The following is an 18,605-nucleotide window of genomic DNA, read 5'->3' on the forward strand; positions in this document are numbered from 1 at the left end:
TTGGCCCATCACTCTCCAAAAACACACCTTCCCACCAAATTAGTGCAGCGCAGAATGATTTTTGGGATGGTGTCTGGGATGAACAGTTCAAAAGAAGACATTATGTTCTGCACATGAGTAACCACCATCCACGTTGACCCTGGTTGCATCCTTATCACATCGCATGCCTGGTAGCTCATTCCTCTGCAAGAAGACCATTACATTTCTTTCTTTTTTTTCCCATCCATATTTCTCCTCCTGCAGGCTACTGATGAGCAAGCTGCTGACGGGCTGGTCTTGGGGCTGGCTGAGGGTCAATCTCATCCTCTTCTTCCATCTCACTGTCAAACTCCGAACTGACAGAGACATGATCCTCATATTTGGAAAATTCTTCATCTTCCAAAGTGAACTCCTTCCACACCAGCTTCTCTCTCTGCAGAAATGATTTCTAAGGCCCTCTGAGCAGTGATTATTTTTTCCATATTGATTGATTGTGGTAAGGAGCCACACACGCAAAGCTATTTATTTGTTGTCTCTCCCTCAATTTGCACCTAGCTGGAGTATGGGAAAATGTTACCTGTTTTCACCTACAGACACACTTTTCCACATTTTTATTACCCTCGGGTCCAGTGGACCTGAACACCACAGTTGTAATATAAATGTGTAGGGGAATGTACAGTGTGCACTCAGTGAAAATGTGTTATTTTACATGTTCTACATAGAACATTTGCAAGGCCAATGAGTCTCAGTTTGAAAACATTATTAATTGTCAAATTTTTATTTTAGTAAACATTGAAAATGGGTCCCACAGGCCCGAACACCACACAAGGGTTAACGCCCATGATTTTGGAATGAGATGTTCGACGAGCAGGTGTCCACATACTTTTGGTCATGTAGTGTAGTTTAGCAAGCTGGCTAGTTAGTTAGATGAGTTGATAATGTTAGCTAACAGTCGCTAACCACAAACAGGACTCTTGGTGATGATAACTACACTGAACAAAAATATAAACAATATATAATGTGTTGGTCCCATGTTTCATGAACTGACATAAAAGATCCCAGAAATGTTCCAAATGCACAAAAAGCTTATTTCTCTCAAATGTTGTGCACAATCCATCCAACTGACAGGTGTGGCAGATCAAGAAGTTGATTAAAAAGCATGATCATTACACAGGTGCACATTGTGCTGGGGATATTAAAAGGCCACTCTAAAATGTGCAGTTTTGTCACACAACACAATGCCACAGATGTCTCAAGTTGAGGGAGTGTGCAATTGGCATGCCGACTGCATGAATGTCCACCAGAGCTGTTGCCAGAGATTTGAATGTTCATTTCTCTACCATAAGCCACCTCCAACATCATCACAACCGTAGACCATGTGTAACCACACCACTCTAGGACCTCCACATCCAGCTTCTTCACCTGCGGGATCATCTGAGACCAGCCACCCGGACAGCTGATGAAATTGTGGGTTTGCACAACCGAAGAATTTCTGCACAAACTGTCTGAAACAGTCTCAGATCTGCGTGCACGTCGTCCTCACCAGGGTCTTGACCTGACTGCAGTTCTATATCGTAACCAACATCAGTGGGCATATACTCACCTTCTATGGCCAATGGCACGCTGGAGAAGTGTGATTTTCATGGATTAATTCCGGTTTCAACTGTACTGGCATATGGCAGACAGTGTGTAATGTGTCGTGAGGGCGAGCGGGTTTGCTGATGTCAACGTTGTGAACTGAGTGCCCCATGGTGGCAGTGGGGTTGTGGTATGGGCAGGCATAAGCTACGAACAACAAACACAAAGATACCGTGACGAGATCCTGCGGCCCAGTGTCGAGCACTTCATCCGCCGCCATCACCTCACGTTTCAGCATGATAGTGTACGGCCCCATGTCACAAGGATCTGTACACTATTCCTGGAAGCTGAACATGTCCCAGTTCATCCATGGCCTGCATACTCACCAGACATGTTACCCATTGAGCATGTTTGGGATGCACTGGATCGAAGTGTACGACAGCTTGTTCCAGTTCCCGCCAATATCCAGCAACTTCGCACAGCCATTGAAGAGGAACAATATTCCACAGGTTACAATCAACAGCCTGATCAACTCTATGAGAAGGAGATGTGTGGTGCTGTATGAGGCAAATGGTGGTCACACCAGATACTGACTGGTTTTCTGATCCACGCCCCTACTTTTTAGGTATCTGTGAACAGCTGATGCATAACTGTATTCCCAATCACCTGAAATACATACATTTGGGCCTAATGAATTTATTTCAATTGACTGATTTCCTTATATGAATTGTAACTCAGTAATATCTTTGAAATTGTTGCATGTTGCGTTCATATTTTTGTTCAGTGTACTTTAACAGGCTAGGTTGGTAGATTATAGTCACATTAATGTTATGCAGCAATAAAAAGCTAGCTTGTATACATCTACAAAGAACTTAGGCAGCTACACCAAAGACACAGCTCAAAGTGCATGGCAAAATATTAGCCTAACTGACATTTCTTACTATCATTTCTGTCCACCAAGACCACACTCCGAAAGCTTGAAAACACACAGCAGCCACTCAAAACGGTTTTGAGTGGCAACAAATCTGTCCAATTAGCTGATTCGCTTTCCATACACCAACTTCTGTTCAGCCTCCCACTTCTGTTCACACACCCACTTCCAGACACTCATGTTTGCAGTTTCCCATGACTCCTCAGAATATCACGACAACGAAGTTCTTTACGACAGATTTTTCTGTTTTGAGTTGATAGCGGAAAATTGCAAGACTAGCAAGTTAGCCTGTATTCATTGTGGATAGCTGGAGCTTGCTAACTGTTGCCGATATAACTTAACATTTAATGGTTTATTTGTCCACGTTTTGGATAACCTTTTATCATGGATGTAGGCGAGCTACTGAATTATCAGGTAACGTTCATTAGTGAGACATAGCCTTAGTGTTTGCTGCAATTGTTGACTAGCTAGCAAAATAAATGTTTAAGCCACCGCCATTGTCTTTGACCATAGCCACATTGGCTAGCGAACAGGCTAACATGATTGCTAGTTAGCTAATAAACCAAGTTCACTAGCTAAGTTAGTTAAGGATGTGACAGATGAAAGAGATGGCAAGTTAGTCTTGCTACTTTGCTAGTTAGTTAACTAACGTTAGCTAGCCAACTCTTCTGTTGTAACTAGTTTGATAAACTCTTGCCTAGTTCAGCTGTATTAGCTAGCTAGCTAGCTAGCTAGGTAAAGCAGTGTCCCTCTCATGGAATATAATTTGAGCATCAAATATAAAAACTAACATTATGTTATAGGAATCAAGTACTATTTACATTTGACGATGAATGCATTTTAATTTTCTCCATTCTTTACTTTTTGGTTGGCCAACTCTTCGCTTGGATACATTGCAAAGCCATATGACCTTCCTGTTTTGATGTACCTGCTTAACATGTGTTAATGTTCATTGTAGCCTGACAGGGGGGCAAAACGTCTACGGGCTGGTGATGATGATGATGATGACCCCAGAAACAAAAAGGCCGGCAGAGAACTGGCCAGACACCTGGAGGGAGATGACAGTGAAGACCCGAGTGGTGATAGGAAGAGAATACTGGAGAAACTCATGGATGATGATGAGGACGCAGATGACCAAGAAGTGGGAAAAGCTTAAGTGACATGATAACACATGCATACATAGCTTAATGTGCTGATCTTGTTCCTAAAATACTTGTTTTGTTGTCTTGGTAACACTTTTTACTAAAGGGCACTCTTTTTTTTTTTTTTGCAATTATACAGGGTGAACCAGTGGATGAGAGTTCAGTGAAGAAAATGATCTTGACCTTTGAAAAACGGTCCTACAAGAACCAAGAGCTGAGGATAAAGTTCCCAGACACCCCAGGAAGGTAAGTTAATGAGAGGGAAGCGTTCCTTCTGAGTTCAGCTATACATTAAATATTATTGCTTAAGAAGTTATCAATCTATAGTAAGGGTAAATTGACTTGCTGCTTCAATAACATGACATTGCATTCAACAAGACAGGACTTATTTTCCATGTACGACATATTTTATTATTCCGCTGTCCAGGTTCATGGAAACAGAGCTGGATTTGAATGACATCATCCAGGAGATGCATGTGATAGCCACCATGCCTGATCTCTACCACCTGTTGGTAGAGCTCAATGCTGTCCATTCCCTGCTGGGTTTACTCAGCCATGAGAACACAGATATCCTTTCCTTCAAAGATGGCTTACTAAGCATCCTTCACTCTTTAATTCAGTTAATGTACCTGTATTTATGTTATTCTATGCATTTGACTGAACCCAGGATAAACTGAAAAAATCCTTAGCCTTTCCTACATATAGCCATTGCAGTGGTTGATTTGTTACAAGAGCTGACAGACATCGACACACTTCATGAAAGTGAGGAGGGGGCTGAAGTACTCATAGACTCTTTGGTGAGTCCAGTTTGTTTGTATACAATCAATGCATGCATTTTGGTTCTGGCATGTTCTTATTTCTCATGCATCCACAACCATATTGATGCTGATTATAATGATCTCAATAGAAAAAGCACATTCAATCCCAGCTAATGGTCATAGTTAAAATGGTCTATTTTAGCCCTCCCTTTGCACTCACTTTAACAGCAGCAAAGTCATTGGCCATTTTCTGGGAAAGGTTGAGTGCCCCGTCATAAAGTCTGCTGACATTTAAAAAGTCCATGGAGGCAAAGGTGAAATCGCTCTGGTCTTACACGACTTATAAATTAGCAGCGGAAATGAGGCATGAGCCTTTAATGTTGTCACACACTACACAGTATCCCATAATCGTGTGATGACAACCTGTCTCTTTTTCTAACTGTAGCTGGAGGGACAGGTTGTGGCCCTTCTGGTGCAGAACATGGAGAGGCTGGATGAGCAGGTGAAGGAGGAAGCTGATGGAGTCTACAACACGTTAGGTAAGCCGCACTGCACAATATGTACATGATTGGACAAAATATGGGGATTATTTATCTTTGTAAAATGTCATTTGGGCTCAGTACTTCTTGTGTTTTTATGGCGTATATCAAGGCAGCTCTCCACGCTTGAATAAGTATTTTGTCTGCCTCTTGGTTGGGACCTACAGGCTCATGTCCTCAGGATGGTGTCTGTTCAGTTGGAATTAGTGATAAAGGCTTCCTTCTCCTCCAGCAGGTCTCTCTTTCTGTGTGTGTCTCACTCATTGACTCACTCTCTCTCTCCATCTCTCCCACTACTTGTCTCTCCCCTCTCTCTCGCTCTTTTTTCCATTGGGGTTTTGCTGCCTTTCTGCTGAATGAGTGAGGTGTCTCAGGTGGCTTTATAATGCAAATATTAGCAAAGGTATCTGAGACCTCTATACTTCTCAGGAGGTGCTGTCATAATTTGATAGTCCCATATTCACCTCTCTCTTCTCTCCATCAGCCATCATTGAGAACATGGCAGAGTTCAGGCCTGGCCTGTGCACAGAAGCAGCTCAGCAAGGACTCATGCAGTGGTTGCTAAAAAGAATCAAGGTCAGGCTATAACTGAAGATGACACATTCCATTGGTTATTGATGCCGTATGTAGTCTGCGTCAATATGTCTGGTTGAAATGTCTGTTATAGAACTATACCTACAGTATGGTGTATATTGCTCATGCTGTCACAGATTTCGTCATGTTATCACTGATTTTGCCCCTCTCTCTCTTTCAGGCAAAGATTCCTTTTGATGCTAACAAGCTGTACTGCAGTGAAGTCTTGGCTATCTTGCTTCAAAACAATGACAGTACGTTTCCAGCCCTTTTCTCTGTAGTTGCTGTACAATGTGATGAAAAGGGTTTTCAGCTAATGTAGTCAGCCGTAGAGGTGATTGTTGTGGCTGTGGACCAAAATAGTAGAGTATCATGACCGGTTAAAGTATACTATTTGTCTGAGTGGCTGGGTCTAGAAGACCTTGGAGTGCTGCAGGATGACAGACATGCACCATGTCCAGATCAGTAATGGACTGGGATACATTGACACTCTTTTTGAGTTCTATCTCATTTTCCTCTCTGTTCCCCTCTGAGTGAGTTAAGCTACCTGGGTTGGTTGTGCTGTGTTGCATATAGCAGCTCAAGAGCTGGATCGATTCATCTTCTCCCTTGGTTTTTATCACCATGTTTTTCAATGTTTATGCGCCATACTCCTTCAACAGTTCGTCTCTCTCTCTCCTTCCATTTCTCTCTCTCTCTCTCCTTTCTACTCCCTGCATCCTCCCCTTCAATTTTTTCCTCTCCTCCCACCTCTTCTCTCTCACTCTACTTCCAGGCACCAGGGAGCTCTTGGGGGAGCTGGATGGAATTGACGTGTTACTGCAGCAGCTCTCTGTAAGCCTGTCTTATCACATGTTCTACTGCTTCTCCTAGGCTTGTGCAATATACCCTATACTGGAGTATTTTGAAGTACTGACTGTATGATTTTCAATACCTTGTCCCCCCAAAAAAGTATTATTATTTATAAAAATGGTATTAACAAAAATTAATATGAGCATGTCACATGGTATGTTTGTTTTTCAAAGAGCACATGGAGCAAACGTAATGTGACAATCCAATGTTGAGCAGCACAAAAGAGATCAAAGTTCACTACTGTTTGCCAGCTAAACATATAACTCTATAAGTTAACGATCTAAGATGTGCCAAATACATTTTCTCCAGCTCAGTGTTCCAGCTATGCATTTGGTTTACTAACTTCAAATCAAAGTTAATTTGTCACGTGTGCCGAATACAACCGGTGTAGACGTTACTGTGAAATGCTTACTTACAGGCTCTAACCAATAGTGCTAGCTATAGGTGGCTTGCTTGCAAGATTAAGCTTCTTGGTTACAGCAGAGACAATCAAACTCCTCCTGGATTAAGTGTGAGTAGCCTTTTGAGATAGCTAGTTGTATAATTTCATGAGCTGTGTTGTCTGACTTTGCATTTAGTTTATGTTCGCTTGTTAGCATTTAGCTAGCATCCGCATTATCTTGATACCGCCCAACCCTAGATCCTCCTCTCTCTCTGATTCATCCATGTCTCAAACTCACCTCACACTGTTGAAGTTTCAGCAGATCATAAGAACTGTACAGTCGTGGCCAAAAGTTTTGAGAATGACACAAATATTAATTTCCACAAAGTTTGCTGCTTCAATGTCTTTTTAGATATTTTTGTCAGATGTTACTATGGAATGATGAAGTATAATTACAAGCATTTCATAAGTGTCAAAGGCTTTCAATGACAATTACATGAAGTTGATGCAGAGAGTCAATATTTGCAGTGTTGACCCTTCTTTTTCAAGACCTCTGCAATCTGCCCTGGCATGCTATTAAATAACTTCTGGGCCACATCCTGACTGATGGCAGCCCATACTTGCATAATCAATGCTTGGAATTTGTCAGAATTTGTGGGTTTTTGTTTGTCCACCCGCCTCTTGAGGATAGACTACAAGTTCTCAATGGGATTAAGGTCTGGGGAGTTTCCTGGCCATGGACTCAAAATATCAATGTTTTTTCCCCGAGCCACTTAGTTATCACTTTTCCCTTATGGCAAGGTGCGCCATCGTGCTGGAAAAGGCATTGTTCAGCACCAAACTGTTCCTGGATGGTTGAGAGAAGTTGTTCTCAGAGGATTTGTTGGTGCTGTTCTTTATTCATGGCTGTGTTCTTAGGCAAAAAATCCCTTGGCTGAGCAGCAACCCCAAACATTAATGGTCTCAGGATGCTTTACTGTTAGCATGACACAGGACTGATGGTAGCGCTCACCTTGTCTTCTCCGGACAAGCTTTTTTCTGGATGCCCCAAACAATTGGAAAGGGGATTCGTCAGAGAAAATGACTTTACCCCAGTCCTCAGCAGTCCAATCCCTGTACCCTTTGCACAATATCAGTCTGTCCCTGATGTTTTTCCTGGACAGAAGTGGCTTCTTTGCTGCCCTTCTTGATACCAGGCCATCCTCAAAGTCTTTGCCTCACTCTGTGTGCAGATGCACTCACACCTGCTTGCTGACATTCCTGAGCAAGCTCTGTACTGGTGGTGCCCCGATCCCGCAGCTGAATAAACTTTAGGAGACGGTCCTGGCACTTGCTGGACTTTCTTGGGCGTCCTGAAGCCTTCTTCACAACAATTAAACTGCTCTCCTTGAAGTTCTTGATGATCTGATAAATGGTTGATTTAGGTGAAATCTTACTGGCAACAATATCCTTGCCTGTGAATCCCTTTTTATGCAAAGCAATGATGACGGCATGTGTTTCCTTGCAGGTAACCATGGTTGACAGAGGAAGATCAATGATTCCAAGCACCACCCTCCTTTTGAAGCTTCCAGTCTGTTATTCAAACTCAATCAGCATGACAAAGTGATCTCCAGCCTTGTCCTCGTCAACACTCACACCTGTGTTAAAGAGAGAGTCACTGACATGATGTCAGCTGGTCCTTTTGTGGCAGGGCTGAAATGCAGCGGAAATGTTTTTGGGGGATTCAGTTCATTTGCATGGCAAAGAGGGACATTGCAATTAATTGCAATTCATCTGATCACTCTTCATAACATTCTGGAGTATATGCAAATTGCCATCATACAAACAGAGGCAGCAGATGTTGAAAATTAATATGTGTGTCATTCTCAACTTTGGGCCACGACTGTATGTCGTCCTCCTTCACATCGTGCTGAGCGATTAGTGTTTTTTGAGGTCGCTTCGGGATTGGTTTGATTATTTAAAATATAATTGCAGTAAATGTATTATGAAATAATGACAAAAAATATATATTTTAGAGCTTTTTAATGGAAAAATAGTGAACATCCAATTGCCAAAACATTGGGGGAAAAATCCACATTGAGAGGACATCAATAGAAATACAGGAAATTCTTATGAAATAATGCACTATTTCAGTTGTGTATATTACTTAGTTTTTAATTGATGAGTTCATTTTTCATTCCTTAAAGGCGTCATCTTATCTCTGCTCAGGCAGTAGCGGCCAGCCAGACAACGTTATCTCTGTTCTCCCCATACTGTACTGTCTTTAGTCATCCTATCTAGCTAAACTAGCCTGTCTAGAGGCGTCCGTTTGTGCACATATTATGGCTATTTTGTGACGTTTTGGACATCGGTAAGGGTGTTTTTGGCTGTTCGGGGACACATTTTTTCCCCCCTTGAGGCAAGCTGAAGTCGGTTGCCGAAGTCTACACCCCTTTTGTCGGTGATTGGTCAGTACGGATTCTTAATTATATTATAATTATTATCTAACTGCTTTGCTTTATTTTGGCCAGGTGGCAATTGTAAATGAGAACTTGTTCTCAACTTGCCTACCTGGTGAAATCAAATAAGTAAAAAATAGTCGAAATATTGAACTAAAATCTTTGTTAGACGTAAAATTGCGCAACTAAGATTTCCTCAGCAAACCACGTTAACATTTTTCTTGCGTTATTTGAGATTAATTCTGACTTTTGAGGAAGTGTATACTGGCTATGGCAACTCAAAATGGACAAACAGCACTATTGCCGCTTTTTCCATTTCAAAATCTTCAAGCGAAGAGGATTGTAAGGGAGGATGCGAGCACACTCGTTCTGTTCGCAACTCAGCAAGGCGCCAGCCGAACTAAAGCGGTCCTAAAGCATGCTGACCGCTTAAGTATTCTGCAGAGCTGTCTGGTAAAATCATTTGACTAGTTCATCAAAGTACATACTTTCATGAACAGTCTCTATCCGTCTCTTTCGTTGTGTACATTCCTCTCTCATGCAGTCTATGTGGTCTGTGTTTATCTAACCTAACGTAGAAGGTGTAAAAGTATATCCATCTCTGTCCTAGCCGGAAAGAACAGGCGCAATGGATTTTGGTCATAGTGGTTAATTGTAACATTTATGCCCTGAACTTCTAGGAATATTTGCTTGATGAAAACTACAACTCCCTTCAGCCCAGCATCCCACAGTTCTTGACTTAATTTCTCTCTAGAGACACGGTGTGTTGTGCTCACAAAAACCCCAACTAAATGTAGTTGAAAAGACGTCGGCCAATTAGCCTTTTGGCTAATTATTATACTATTTGATATATTCAAGGCCTGTAGTAATAATGATGTCTGACGCAAATGAATAAGACTTAGAAGTGTAACTTGATTTTAGACAGATTTTCTGCTGTGCTTTGTAAGTCTCTTCACTCTGTTGGCGATGCTGGTTGCAAGCTTTTAGTGTGTCCTTAGTTCTCAGGGCACTACACAGCATTGCACCTAAAATGCATTTGCTTGAATACTGGTCTATGTGAGGTGTTTCATACACACCCCAAAATGATTTCCAGTTACACTGTTGAAACTCTCATCATTTAAACTGAATTTACCAGCATCACAGTTGATAGACAGTAGAAGTGTTGGTGTCATTCTCCTTCAGGTGTTCAAACGCCACAACCCAGCCACAGCAGAGGAGCAGGAGATGATGGAGAACCTGTTTGATGCCATGTGCTCCTGTCTGATGCTGGCTGCCAACCGGGATCGCTTCCTCAGGGGAGAGGGTCTGCAGCTCATGAACCTCATGCTTAGGTAAAGACCCAGATGTTTAACACCTCCTGAAGAAATGAGTCTCCACACACAGCTGAGTTTTAATGTTTCAATAAGTTAATGTCCTAAGCTTTTCAGGTAAAACAAATCTTCATCCAAGTACCTCAATGGAGGCCTAATGTAGAGATGGACAGTTCCTCGGCTTGGCTGTAGTCCTTTTCTAATTTCAACCCTCCTTTCAATTCACACAGGTCACTGGTGATCTGATATCATTTCGCAGTAGGGATACATGTAAATTGACATCTTTGAACTCAACTTTTGTTTGCTAATAAGGCTGTCAGAGGGCGCACCATGAACCCCAGTGAGTAGCAGGGTTGAGTGATGTCTTTGTTTTTGCACAGCATGTCTCGGGCTCTGCTCAGCTGCCAGTCCAATCAATCAGCCGACAGAATGCTGCAGCACCACGACGGGACCTTAAAGAGCAATAAAGAGACATGACATGTATTTATGAAACCCTCCATGCCCAAGCTCTAATCATCACGACGACGATCGATATCTAATTCTAGTGATGCAAAACCCGCTTTTAAATCATCCACAGAAGGCTCTCAGAATAGGTTATCTAGAGAGCAACACGTAACTCTCTCTTTTTACTTCTCTTGAGATTCACGGAATCATAAGTTCTGCACCTCTGCTTCAATAGTTTTCTCTATTTTTGTAGAGGTTAGGATTTATCAAGGGGTTTGCAATATGAGCTTAGGAACACGGTTGAAGGCATCTTTTTAATTGCCTCTATCTAAATTCTTAACTTTAACTTTGTCGAAAAAATTACTTCCTCATACGCTTCTTAAAGGACTGCAAGTTGCAAGGGACTCCTTGTCGCTAGGTTACATACCTTTGGTAATGTAGTGTACTGTATGTGGACACCTGCTTGTCAAACATCTCATTTCAAAATCATGGGAATTAATATGGAGTTGGTCCCCCCCATTGCTGCTATAACAGCCTCCATTCTTCTGGGAAGGCTTTCCACTAAATGTTGGAACATTGTTGCGGGAACCTGCTTCCATTCAGCAATGAGTATTACTGAGGTTGGGCGATTAGGCCTGGCCCACAGTCGGCATTCCAATTCATCCTAAAGGTGTTCAATGTGGTTGAGGTCAGGGCTCTGTGCAACCATGAAAAACAGCCCTAGATCATTATTCCTCCTCCACCAAACTTTACAGTTTGCTCTATGCGTTAAGACAGTTAGCGTTCTCCTTGCATCCACCAAACCAAGATTAGTCTGTCTGACTGCCAGATGGTGAATCGTGATTCATCACTCCAGAGAATGCGTTTCCACTGCTCCAGAGTCCAATGGCGGCGAGCTTTACGCACTCCAGCCGACACTTGGCATTGCTCATGGTGATCTTAGGCTTGTGTGTGCCTGCTCCGCCATGGAAATCCATTTCATGAAGCCCCTGACGAACAGATCTTGTGCTGGCGTTACTTCCAGGAGCAGTTTGGAACTCTGTAGTGAGTGTTGCAACCGAGGACAGACGATTTATACGCGCTTCAGCATTCTGTGGTCCCATTCTGTGAGCTTGTGTGACCTACCACTTCGCGGCTGAGCCGATGTTGCTCCTCAACTTGTCTACTTCACAATAACAGTACTTACACTTGACCGGGGCAGCTCTAGCAGGGCAGAAGTTTGACGAACTGACTTTTTTGAAAGGTGGCATCCTATGGCAGAACCACGTTGAAAGTCACTGAGCTCTTCAGTAAGTCCATTCTACAACCAATGTTTGTCTGTGGAGATTGCATGGTGGTGTGCTTGATTTTCTACACGTCAGCAACGGATGTGGCTGAAGTAGCCGAATCCACTAATTTGAAGGGGTGTCCACATACTTTTGTGTATATAGTGGAGTCTGTGTGCCTGGCAAAAGACAATCATGACCGTGCTGCTGTTGTGCCTGAGATAATTGAGCCCTTATAGTTATTATAATTTTATTTTTGCACTGCCTCTTCCCAGGGAAAAGAAAATGTCTCGGACCAGCGCTCTGAGGGTCTTAGACCACGGCATGATTGGCCCAGAGGGTTCTGATAACTGCCACAAGTTTGTGGACATCCTGGGCTTGAGGACCATTTTCCCCCTGTTCATGAAGACCCCCAAGAAGATGAGGAAAGCTGGGGCCGCAGACAAAGAACATGAAGGTTTGCAAATGTTTACACTCTCCAAATTTCCTTTTATAAAAAATGAAATATTTTTGCTTGTCTGAGTTTAGGGCAATTGCTTACAGTTGTCCAATGTCTGTACCCAAAACACAATTTAACAAGGCAGGAGATCTAATCAGGTTTGTCTAATGGCTTTTTCGTCTGTCGATTTAAGTTACCAATCTAACCTTGATTGATTTTTCTCCTGTTCCTCTCAGAATCCACTCTTAAGTTGTGAAATAAGAAAATGAAAGCATTGGCGCTTATCAGCCACCCCTCCCTTCCCCCCTTTTGGTTTTTGCAGTGGCTGCCTCGATTTAGCAGCGGCGCCACTGCTAAATGAATATAGGGGAAACACTGCCTTCTCTGTCTTTTAATTATATCTCATACGTCCGGACGGCCCACCCTTGGTGAACAAATTGGCTTCCTTTGTCTGTCTCCTTCATCTGGGGGACAGAATGAATTAACCTGAGACCTGCCTGAACCTCCGAGTAGGAAGCCAGACATAACGGCCCGCTAAAGCTTATCCCCCTGGTGCTCCCACTGATGGACCTCCTACTAGTCACAGCCAAGCCAAACTGCCATTAAGTGTGGTTACGCTGCTGTGCTGTTTTGAATGCTCACTATAATTGTGGGCTGATGCTGGAGGGCATCTAGGCTATAGAGCAGTGGACTACAGCTCGTAACATACCTTTGGACTATAATATTCCTAGGCATGTCCCTAATGCATTGCATAATTTCTTGACTGAGATAGGCCTATTTACTAAATGACGATGATACTAAGCATTAGTTATGTTTGTCCTTACATCGTTTGTATTGTATTTATTATTGTGAGTGATGACCAATTATTTAGTGTAAGCTTTATTTGCCACTTTTTCAACTTTTTGAAAGTCACAGCTTTTTTCATAGCAGCAATGTTTTACAATTAATTTGATATTGTTTTGAGGATGCATGATTGATTTGTCATAGTTTTTGACAGTAATTAGTGTCTCCTCTGCTGTAGTGATTTTTTTTTAAACAGAAGAAAGTGGTTCTCAAAAATAACACAATGCAGTCATTATTAATTAATCTATCAGGGGCTACACAAATGAGAGTTTAAGTAATTAATAGGTAAAGCACTCCAAACCCCTCTCCATCATAAAAAGAGATTGATCTCCATTAAATTGCCTCTGAAAATATACTGAGGCCCAGTGGCTGTGAATTGTCGGAACACATTTGCATACAGTGGTTTTGAGAAAAAATATTGCAGAGGATCTTTGCAGAATGTGATGACTCACAATAGAGTACCTTTTTAAGGTCTGTATTCATTTCCATGTCCTAATGTTTTGCATAGATAGAATGAGATTCTGGCAGACTATATTTAGCAGGCTAATGATGCACACACAGTGTGATGGAACAGAAGTAAACACCCCATTTACATTAGTTCTGACTGCACTGCAACGCTTTGTAGTTTGTTTTGTTTTCCTTGGATGTCGATCTAACGCTGCTTGGTGCTTTAATATCTCTATCTTCTTGTTTTCACATGATACTAAAACTACATTAGAAGAATAGGAGCTGTAGTGGAATTTGATTTTTATAACTTTGTTTCAGATAATAGGCCTAATTAACAGATATTGTGATCAGTGCAAAATACTGCTCTAATTTGAGACTTTTTTACCACGAAAGTTGACTTGAGAACACATTCTCAGTTACAGCAATGACCTGAGGAATAGTTACAGGGGAGATGAATGAGCCAATTGGAAGCTGGGGATGATTAGGTGGCCAGATTGGGAATTTAGCATGGACACTGGGGTAAACACCTCTACTCTTACAATAAGTGCCTTGTGATCTTTAGTGCCCACAGAGAGTCAGGACATCTGTTTAATGTCCCATCCGAAAGAAGGCACCTTACGCTGGGATATTTTTTTTGACCAGAGGAGAGAGTGCCTCCTATTGTCCCTCCAACACCACTTCCAGCAGTATAGGGTCTCACATCTAGGGACAGACCAGGACCAACCCTGTTTAGCTTCAGAGGCAAGCCAGCTGCTGGCCAATCTACCAGTAGTCTCTTTCCTTTTAACTCAAACTGTTCATAGTCTCCGGTGTTGTCAATGAGGGAATTTGATAATGGGAACTCATCCATACCTGCATACATATATCTTTGAATTGGTTTGGAACTTGGTCAGTCCATTTTGATGTTGCTGATACCCATCAATGACAGGAGCCATAATGAAGCCATCACATGATTGTCAACCATCAAAAAAGTTTATGAAACGCAGCCCAGCCTTGTCAGTGATTTATTCCACTGGACTATTCTAGTCAGGTATGGTGGAAGTTTGCCTCAAACAGTGTAGACGAGAGCTCGTACCCTGCAGGGGTGCCTTTGGTCTGGCCGGGCTCGGTTGATTGCTTTCCTCAGGACACGGCTGGTTCAGGTTCAATCTGTCCCCAGCAGAGAACTGTCAGGACCTGCCACTGTCAACCTCCTCTACTGCTCCTCCTCCTCCAAGCTCAATTGCGTGCCTCGTGGCCCTCTTTGCATGTTAACCTGATGGCTGCTCCAGGTTATTACAAACAGAAATATTCCTCAGCACCCCCTCATATGATCCCGCAGATGAAGAAGCCGGATGTGGAGTTTCTGGGTTGGCGTGGTTTATACATGGTCTGCGGTTGTGAGGACATTTGGATGTACTGGTAAATTCTCTAAAATGACGGAGGCCGTTTATGGTAGAGAAATGAACATTCAATTATCTGTCAACAGCTTTGGTGGACATTCCTGCAGTCAGCATGTCAATTGCATGCTCCCTCAACTTGAGACATCTGTGTGTAACAAAACTGCACATTCTTTGTGGCTTTTTTATTGTCTCCAGCACAAGGTGCACCTGTGTAGTGAGCATGCCGTTTAATCAGTTTAATGATATGCCACACCTGTCGGGTGGATGGATTATCTTGGCAAAGGTGAAATAGGGGTGTAAAAAAATTAGGGCTGACCCTAATTAGTCAACTGGTCGATTGTTTGGTTGTTAGGCTGTTTGTCAACCGAGATTTGTTTTAGTCGAACAGTAATAAATACATTTCATTTATAGGTATGTATGTATATATATTTGTGTGTGTGCGTGCGTGCATGCATATATATACAGTTGAAGTCAGAAGTTTACATACACCTTAGAAAATACAATAAAACTCAGTTTTTCAGACTTTTAATCCTAGAAAAATCCCCTGTTTTAGTTCAGTTAGTATCACCACTTTATTTTAAGAATGTGAAATGTCAGAATAAAAGTTGAGAGAATTATTTATTTCAGCTTTTATTTCTTTCATCACATTCCCAGTGGGTCAGAAGTTTACATACACTCAATTAGTATTTGGTTGCATTACCTTTAATTTGTTTAACTTGGGTCAAACATTTTGGGTAGCCTTCCACAAGCTTCCCACAATAAGTTGGGTGAATTTTGGCCCATTCCTCCTGATAGAGCTGGTGTAACTGAGTCAGGTTTGTAGGCCTCTTTCCTCTCACACGCTTTTTTCAGTTCTGCCCACACATTTTCTATAGGATTGAGGTCAGGGATTTGTGATGGTCACTCCAATACCTTGACTTTGTTGTCCTTAAGCCATTTTGCCACAACTTTGGAAGTATGCTTGGGGTCATTGTCCATTTGGAAGACCCATTTGTGACCAAGCTTTAACTTCCTGACTGATGTCTTGAGATGTTGCTTCAATATATCCATATAATTCCCCCCCCTCATGATGCCATCTCTTTTGTGAAGTGCACCAGTTCCTCCTGCAGCAAAGCACCCCCACAACATGATGCTGCCACCCCCATGCTTCACGGTTGGGATGGTGTTCTTCGACATGTAAGCCTCCCCCTTTTTCCCTCCAAACATAACAGTGGTCATTATGGCCAAACAGTTCTATTTTTGTTTCATCAGACCAGAGGACATTTCTCCAAAAAGTACGATCTTTGTCCTTATGTGCAGTTGCAAACCCGGTTTTGGAGCAGTGGCTTCTTCCTTGCTGAGCGGCCTTTCAGGTTATGTTGATATAGGACTTGTTTTACTGTGGATATAGATACTTTTGTACCTGTTTCCTCCAGCATCTTCACAAGGTCCTTTGCTGTTGTTCTGGGATTCATTTGCACTTTTCGCAACAAAGTATGTTTGTCTCTAGGAGACAGAACGTGTCTCCTTCCTCAGCGGTATGACGGCTGTGTGGTCCCATGGTGTTTATGCTTGCGTACTACTGTTTGTACAGATGAATGCGGTATCTTCAGGCGTTTGGGAATTGCTCCCAAAGATGAACCAGACTTGTGGAGGTCTACAATTTTTTTTCTGAGGGTCTTGGCTGATTTCTTTGGATTTTCCCATGTTTTCAAGCACTGAGTTTGACGGTAGGCCTTGAAGTACATCTACAGGTACACCTCCAATTGACACAAATTATGTCAATTAGCCTATCAGAAGCTTCTAAAGCTATGACATCATTTTCTGGAATTTTCCAAGCTTTTTAAAGGCACTTACACTAAGTGTATTATATGTAAACTTCTGACCCACTGGAATTGTGATACAGTGAATTATAAGTGAAATAATCTGTCTGTAAACAATTGTTGGAAGAATGACTTGTGTCCCACACAAAGTAGATGTCCTAACTGACATGCCAAAACTATAGTTTGTTAACAAGACGTTTGTGGAGTGGTGGAAAAATTAGTTTTAATGACTCCAACCTAAGTGTATGTAAACTTCCGACTTCAACTGTACATACATACAGTTGAAGTCGGAAGTTATATTAAAACTTGTTTTTCAACCACTCCACAAATTTGTTTTTAATCCGGGGAGGTTAGAAAAAGTGTCTAGATCCTCTAAGGCTGTGGAGGGATTCTGATTGTGTTTTTTTTTTTACATGAATCATCAGCGTACAATTACATCTTTGTTTGTAAACCATGGATTTCTAATTCCTTAATATTATTGTTGGGGATCTAATTTTAACAGCTAACATTTCGATGGCAATAATAAATAGATATGCCGATAGTGGACAACCTTGTTTTACTCCTCGTGACAGTTTAAAACGTTCTCAGATGTAGCCATTATTTACTATTTTACACCTAGGGTTACTATACATAACTTTAACCCATTTTATAAGAGATTCTCCAAAATTGAAATATTCCAGGCAATTATATATAAACTCCAGTTGTACTTTATCAAAAGCCTTTTCAAAATCAGCTATGAAAACCAGGCCTGGTTTCCCCGATATGTCGTAGTATTCTATTGTTTCCAGTACTTGTCTTATATTATCTCCAATGTATCTTCCATTTTCAAATAAAGCCTGCCTGATTAGGATGAATAATATCTGACAAAACCTTTTTTAGCATCACAACTATACCGGTATTGGTTTTTACTTTACCTTCTATACCGGTATTTGAATGTTTGGTTTGTTAAATGTGATACGCCATGTGCAATGTCAATTGTTATAGTTTACTTCACTTCTTGAGTCATCTCTCTCCGCTCTTTCTCACCGTGCCACTTTCTACACAGATTTAGCCACACCCCCTGTCACTCAAGGAGCGCATTTTTTTAATGTATTTTTTTATTAACAAATATCATCAAACAAAAGAGGAATAGTCACATGCATACAAACAAACTATTTACATTGCCAGGAATCCTAAACAAATCATATTAATTAATAATACAACAAGTTCTAATTGCCTTTTTTGTTTATTATTTTAGGTAAAGTAGAGATTTGAGTTTGATTTTGAATTAGACCATTTGCTTTTGTGAATATGAAATTTACCTAGTATTATTAGCAGTTTAATTAAATATACTACATCTTTATGTCAGAATTTAAATAAAACATATCAAAACCATTATAGTAAAACTGGTCCTATTTTTTTGTAACAAAATTCTGTATGTCAAACCCAAAAATTAGTGAGAATCTCTTTTCGTAGATAGTGAGGCTTGTTCCTCCAAATAAAATTATGGATCTTATCTAAG

At 41.5% G+C, this 18,605-nt stretch overlaps 1 protein-coding gene across 1 annotated transcript in view; it reads left to right on the forward strand.

Moving 5' to 3' along the window:
• Positions 1-2,699: 2,699 nt before the first annotated feature.
• The window catches only part of LOC112244986 (beta-catenin-like protein 1), a 40,951-nt gene continuing 25,045 nt past the window's right edge, over positions 2,700-18,605 (forward strand). The window contains exons 1-11 of the mRNA XM_024412908.2: positions 2,700-2,902; positions 3,447-3,629; positions 3,770-3,876; positions 4,058-4,197; positions 4,330-4,427; positions 4,834-4,927; positions 5,412-5,503; positions 5,682-5,754; positions 6,276-6,334; positions 10,355-10,503; positions 12,467-12,648. Of these exons, the coding sequence (XP_024268676.1) occupies positions 2,873-2,902; positions 3,447-3,629; positions 3,770-3,876; positions 4,058-4,197; positions 4,330-4,427; positions 4,834-4,927; positions 5,412-5,503; positions 5,682-5,754; positions 6,276-6,334; positions 10,355-10,503; positions 12,467-12,648 (1,207 nt within the window). The 5' untranslated portion in view covers positions 2,700-2,872. The remainder of the gene's footprint in view (positions 2,903-3,446; positions 3,630-3,769; positions 3,877-4,057; positions 4,198-4,329; positions 4,428-4,833; positions 4,928-5,411; positions 5,504-5,681; positions 5,755-6,275; positions 6,335-10,354; positions 10,504-12,466; positions 12,649-18,605) is intronic.

This window comes from Oncorhynchus tshawytscha, linkage group LG16 (assembly GCF_018296145.1).
Source record: "Oncorhynchus tshawytscha isolate Ot180627B linkage group LG16, Otsh_v2.0, whole genome shotgun sequence".
Classification (NCBI taxonomy): Eukaryota; Metazoa; Chordata; class Actinopteri; order Salmoniformes; family Salmonidae; genus Oncorhynchus; species Oncorhynchus tshawytscha.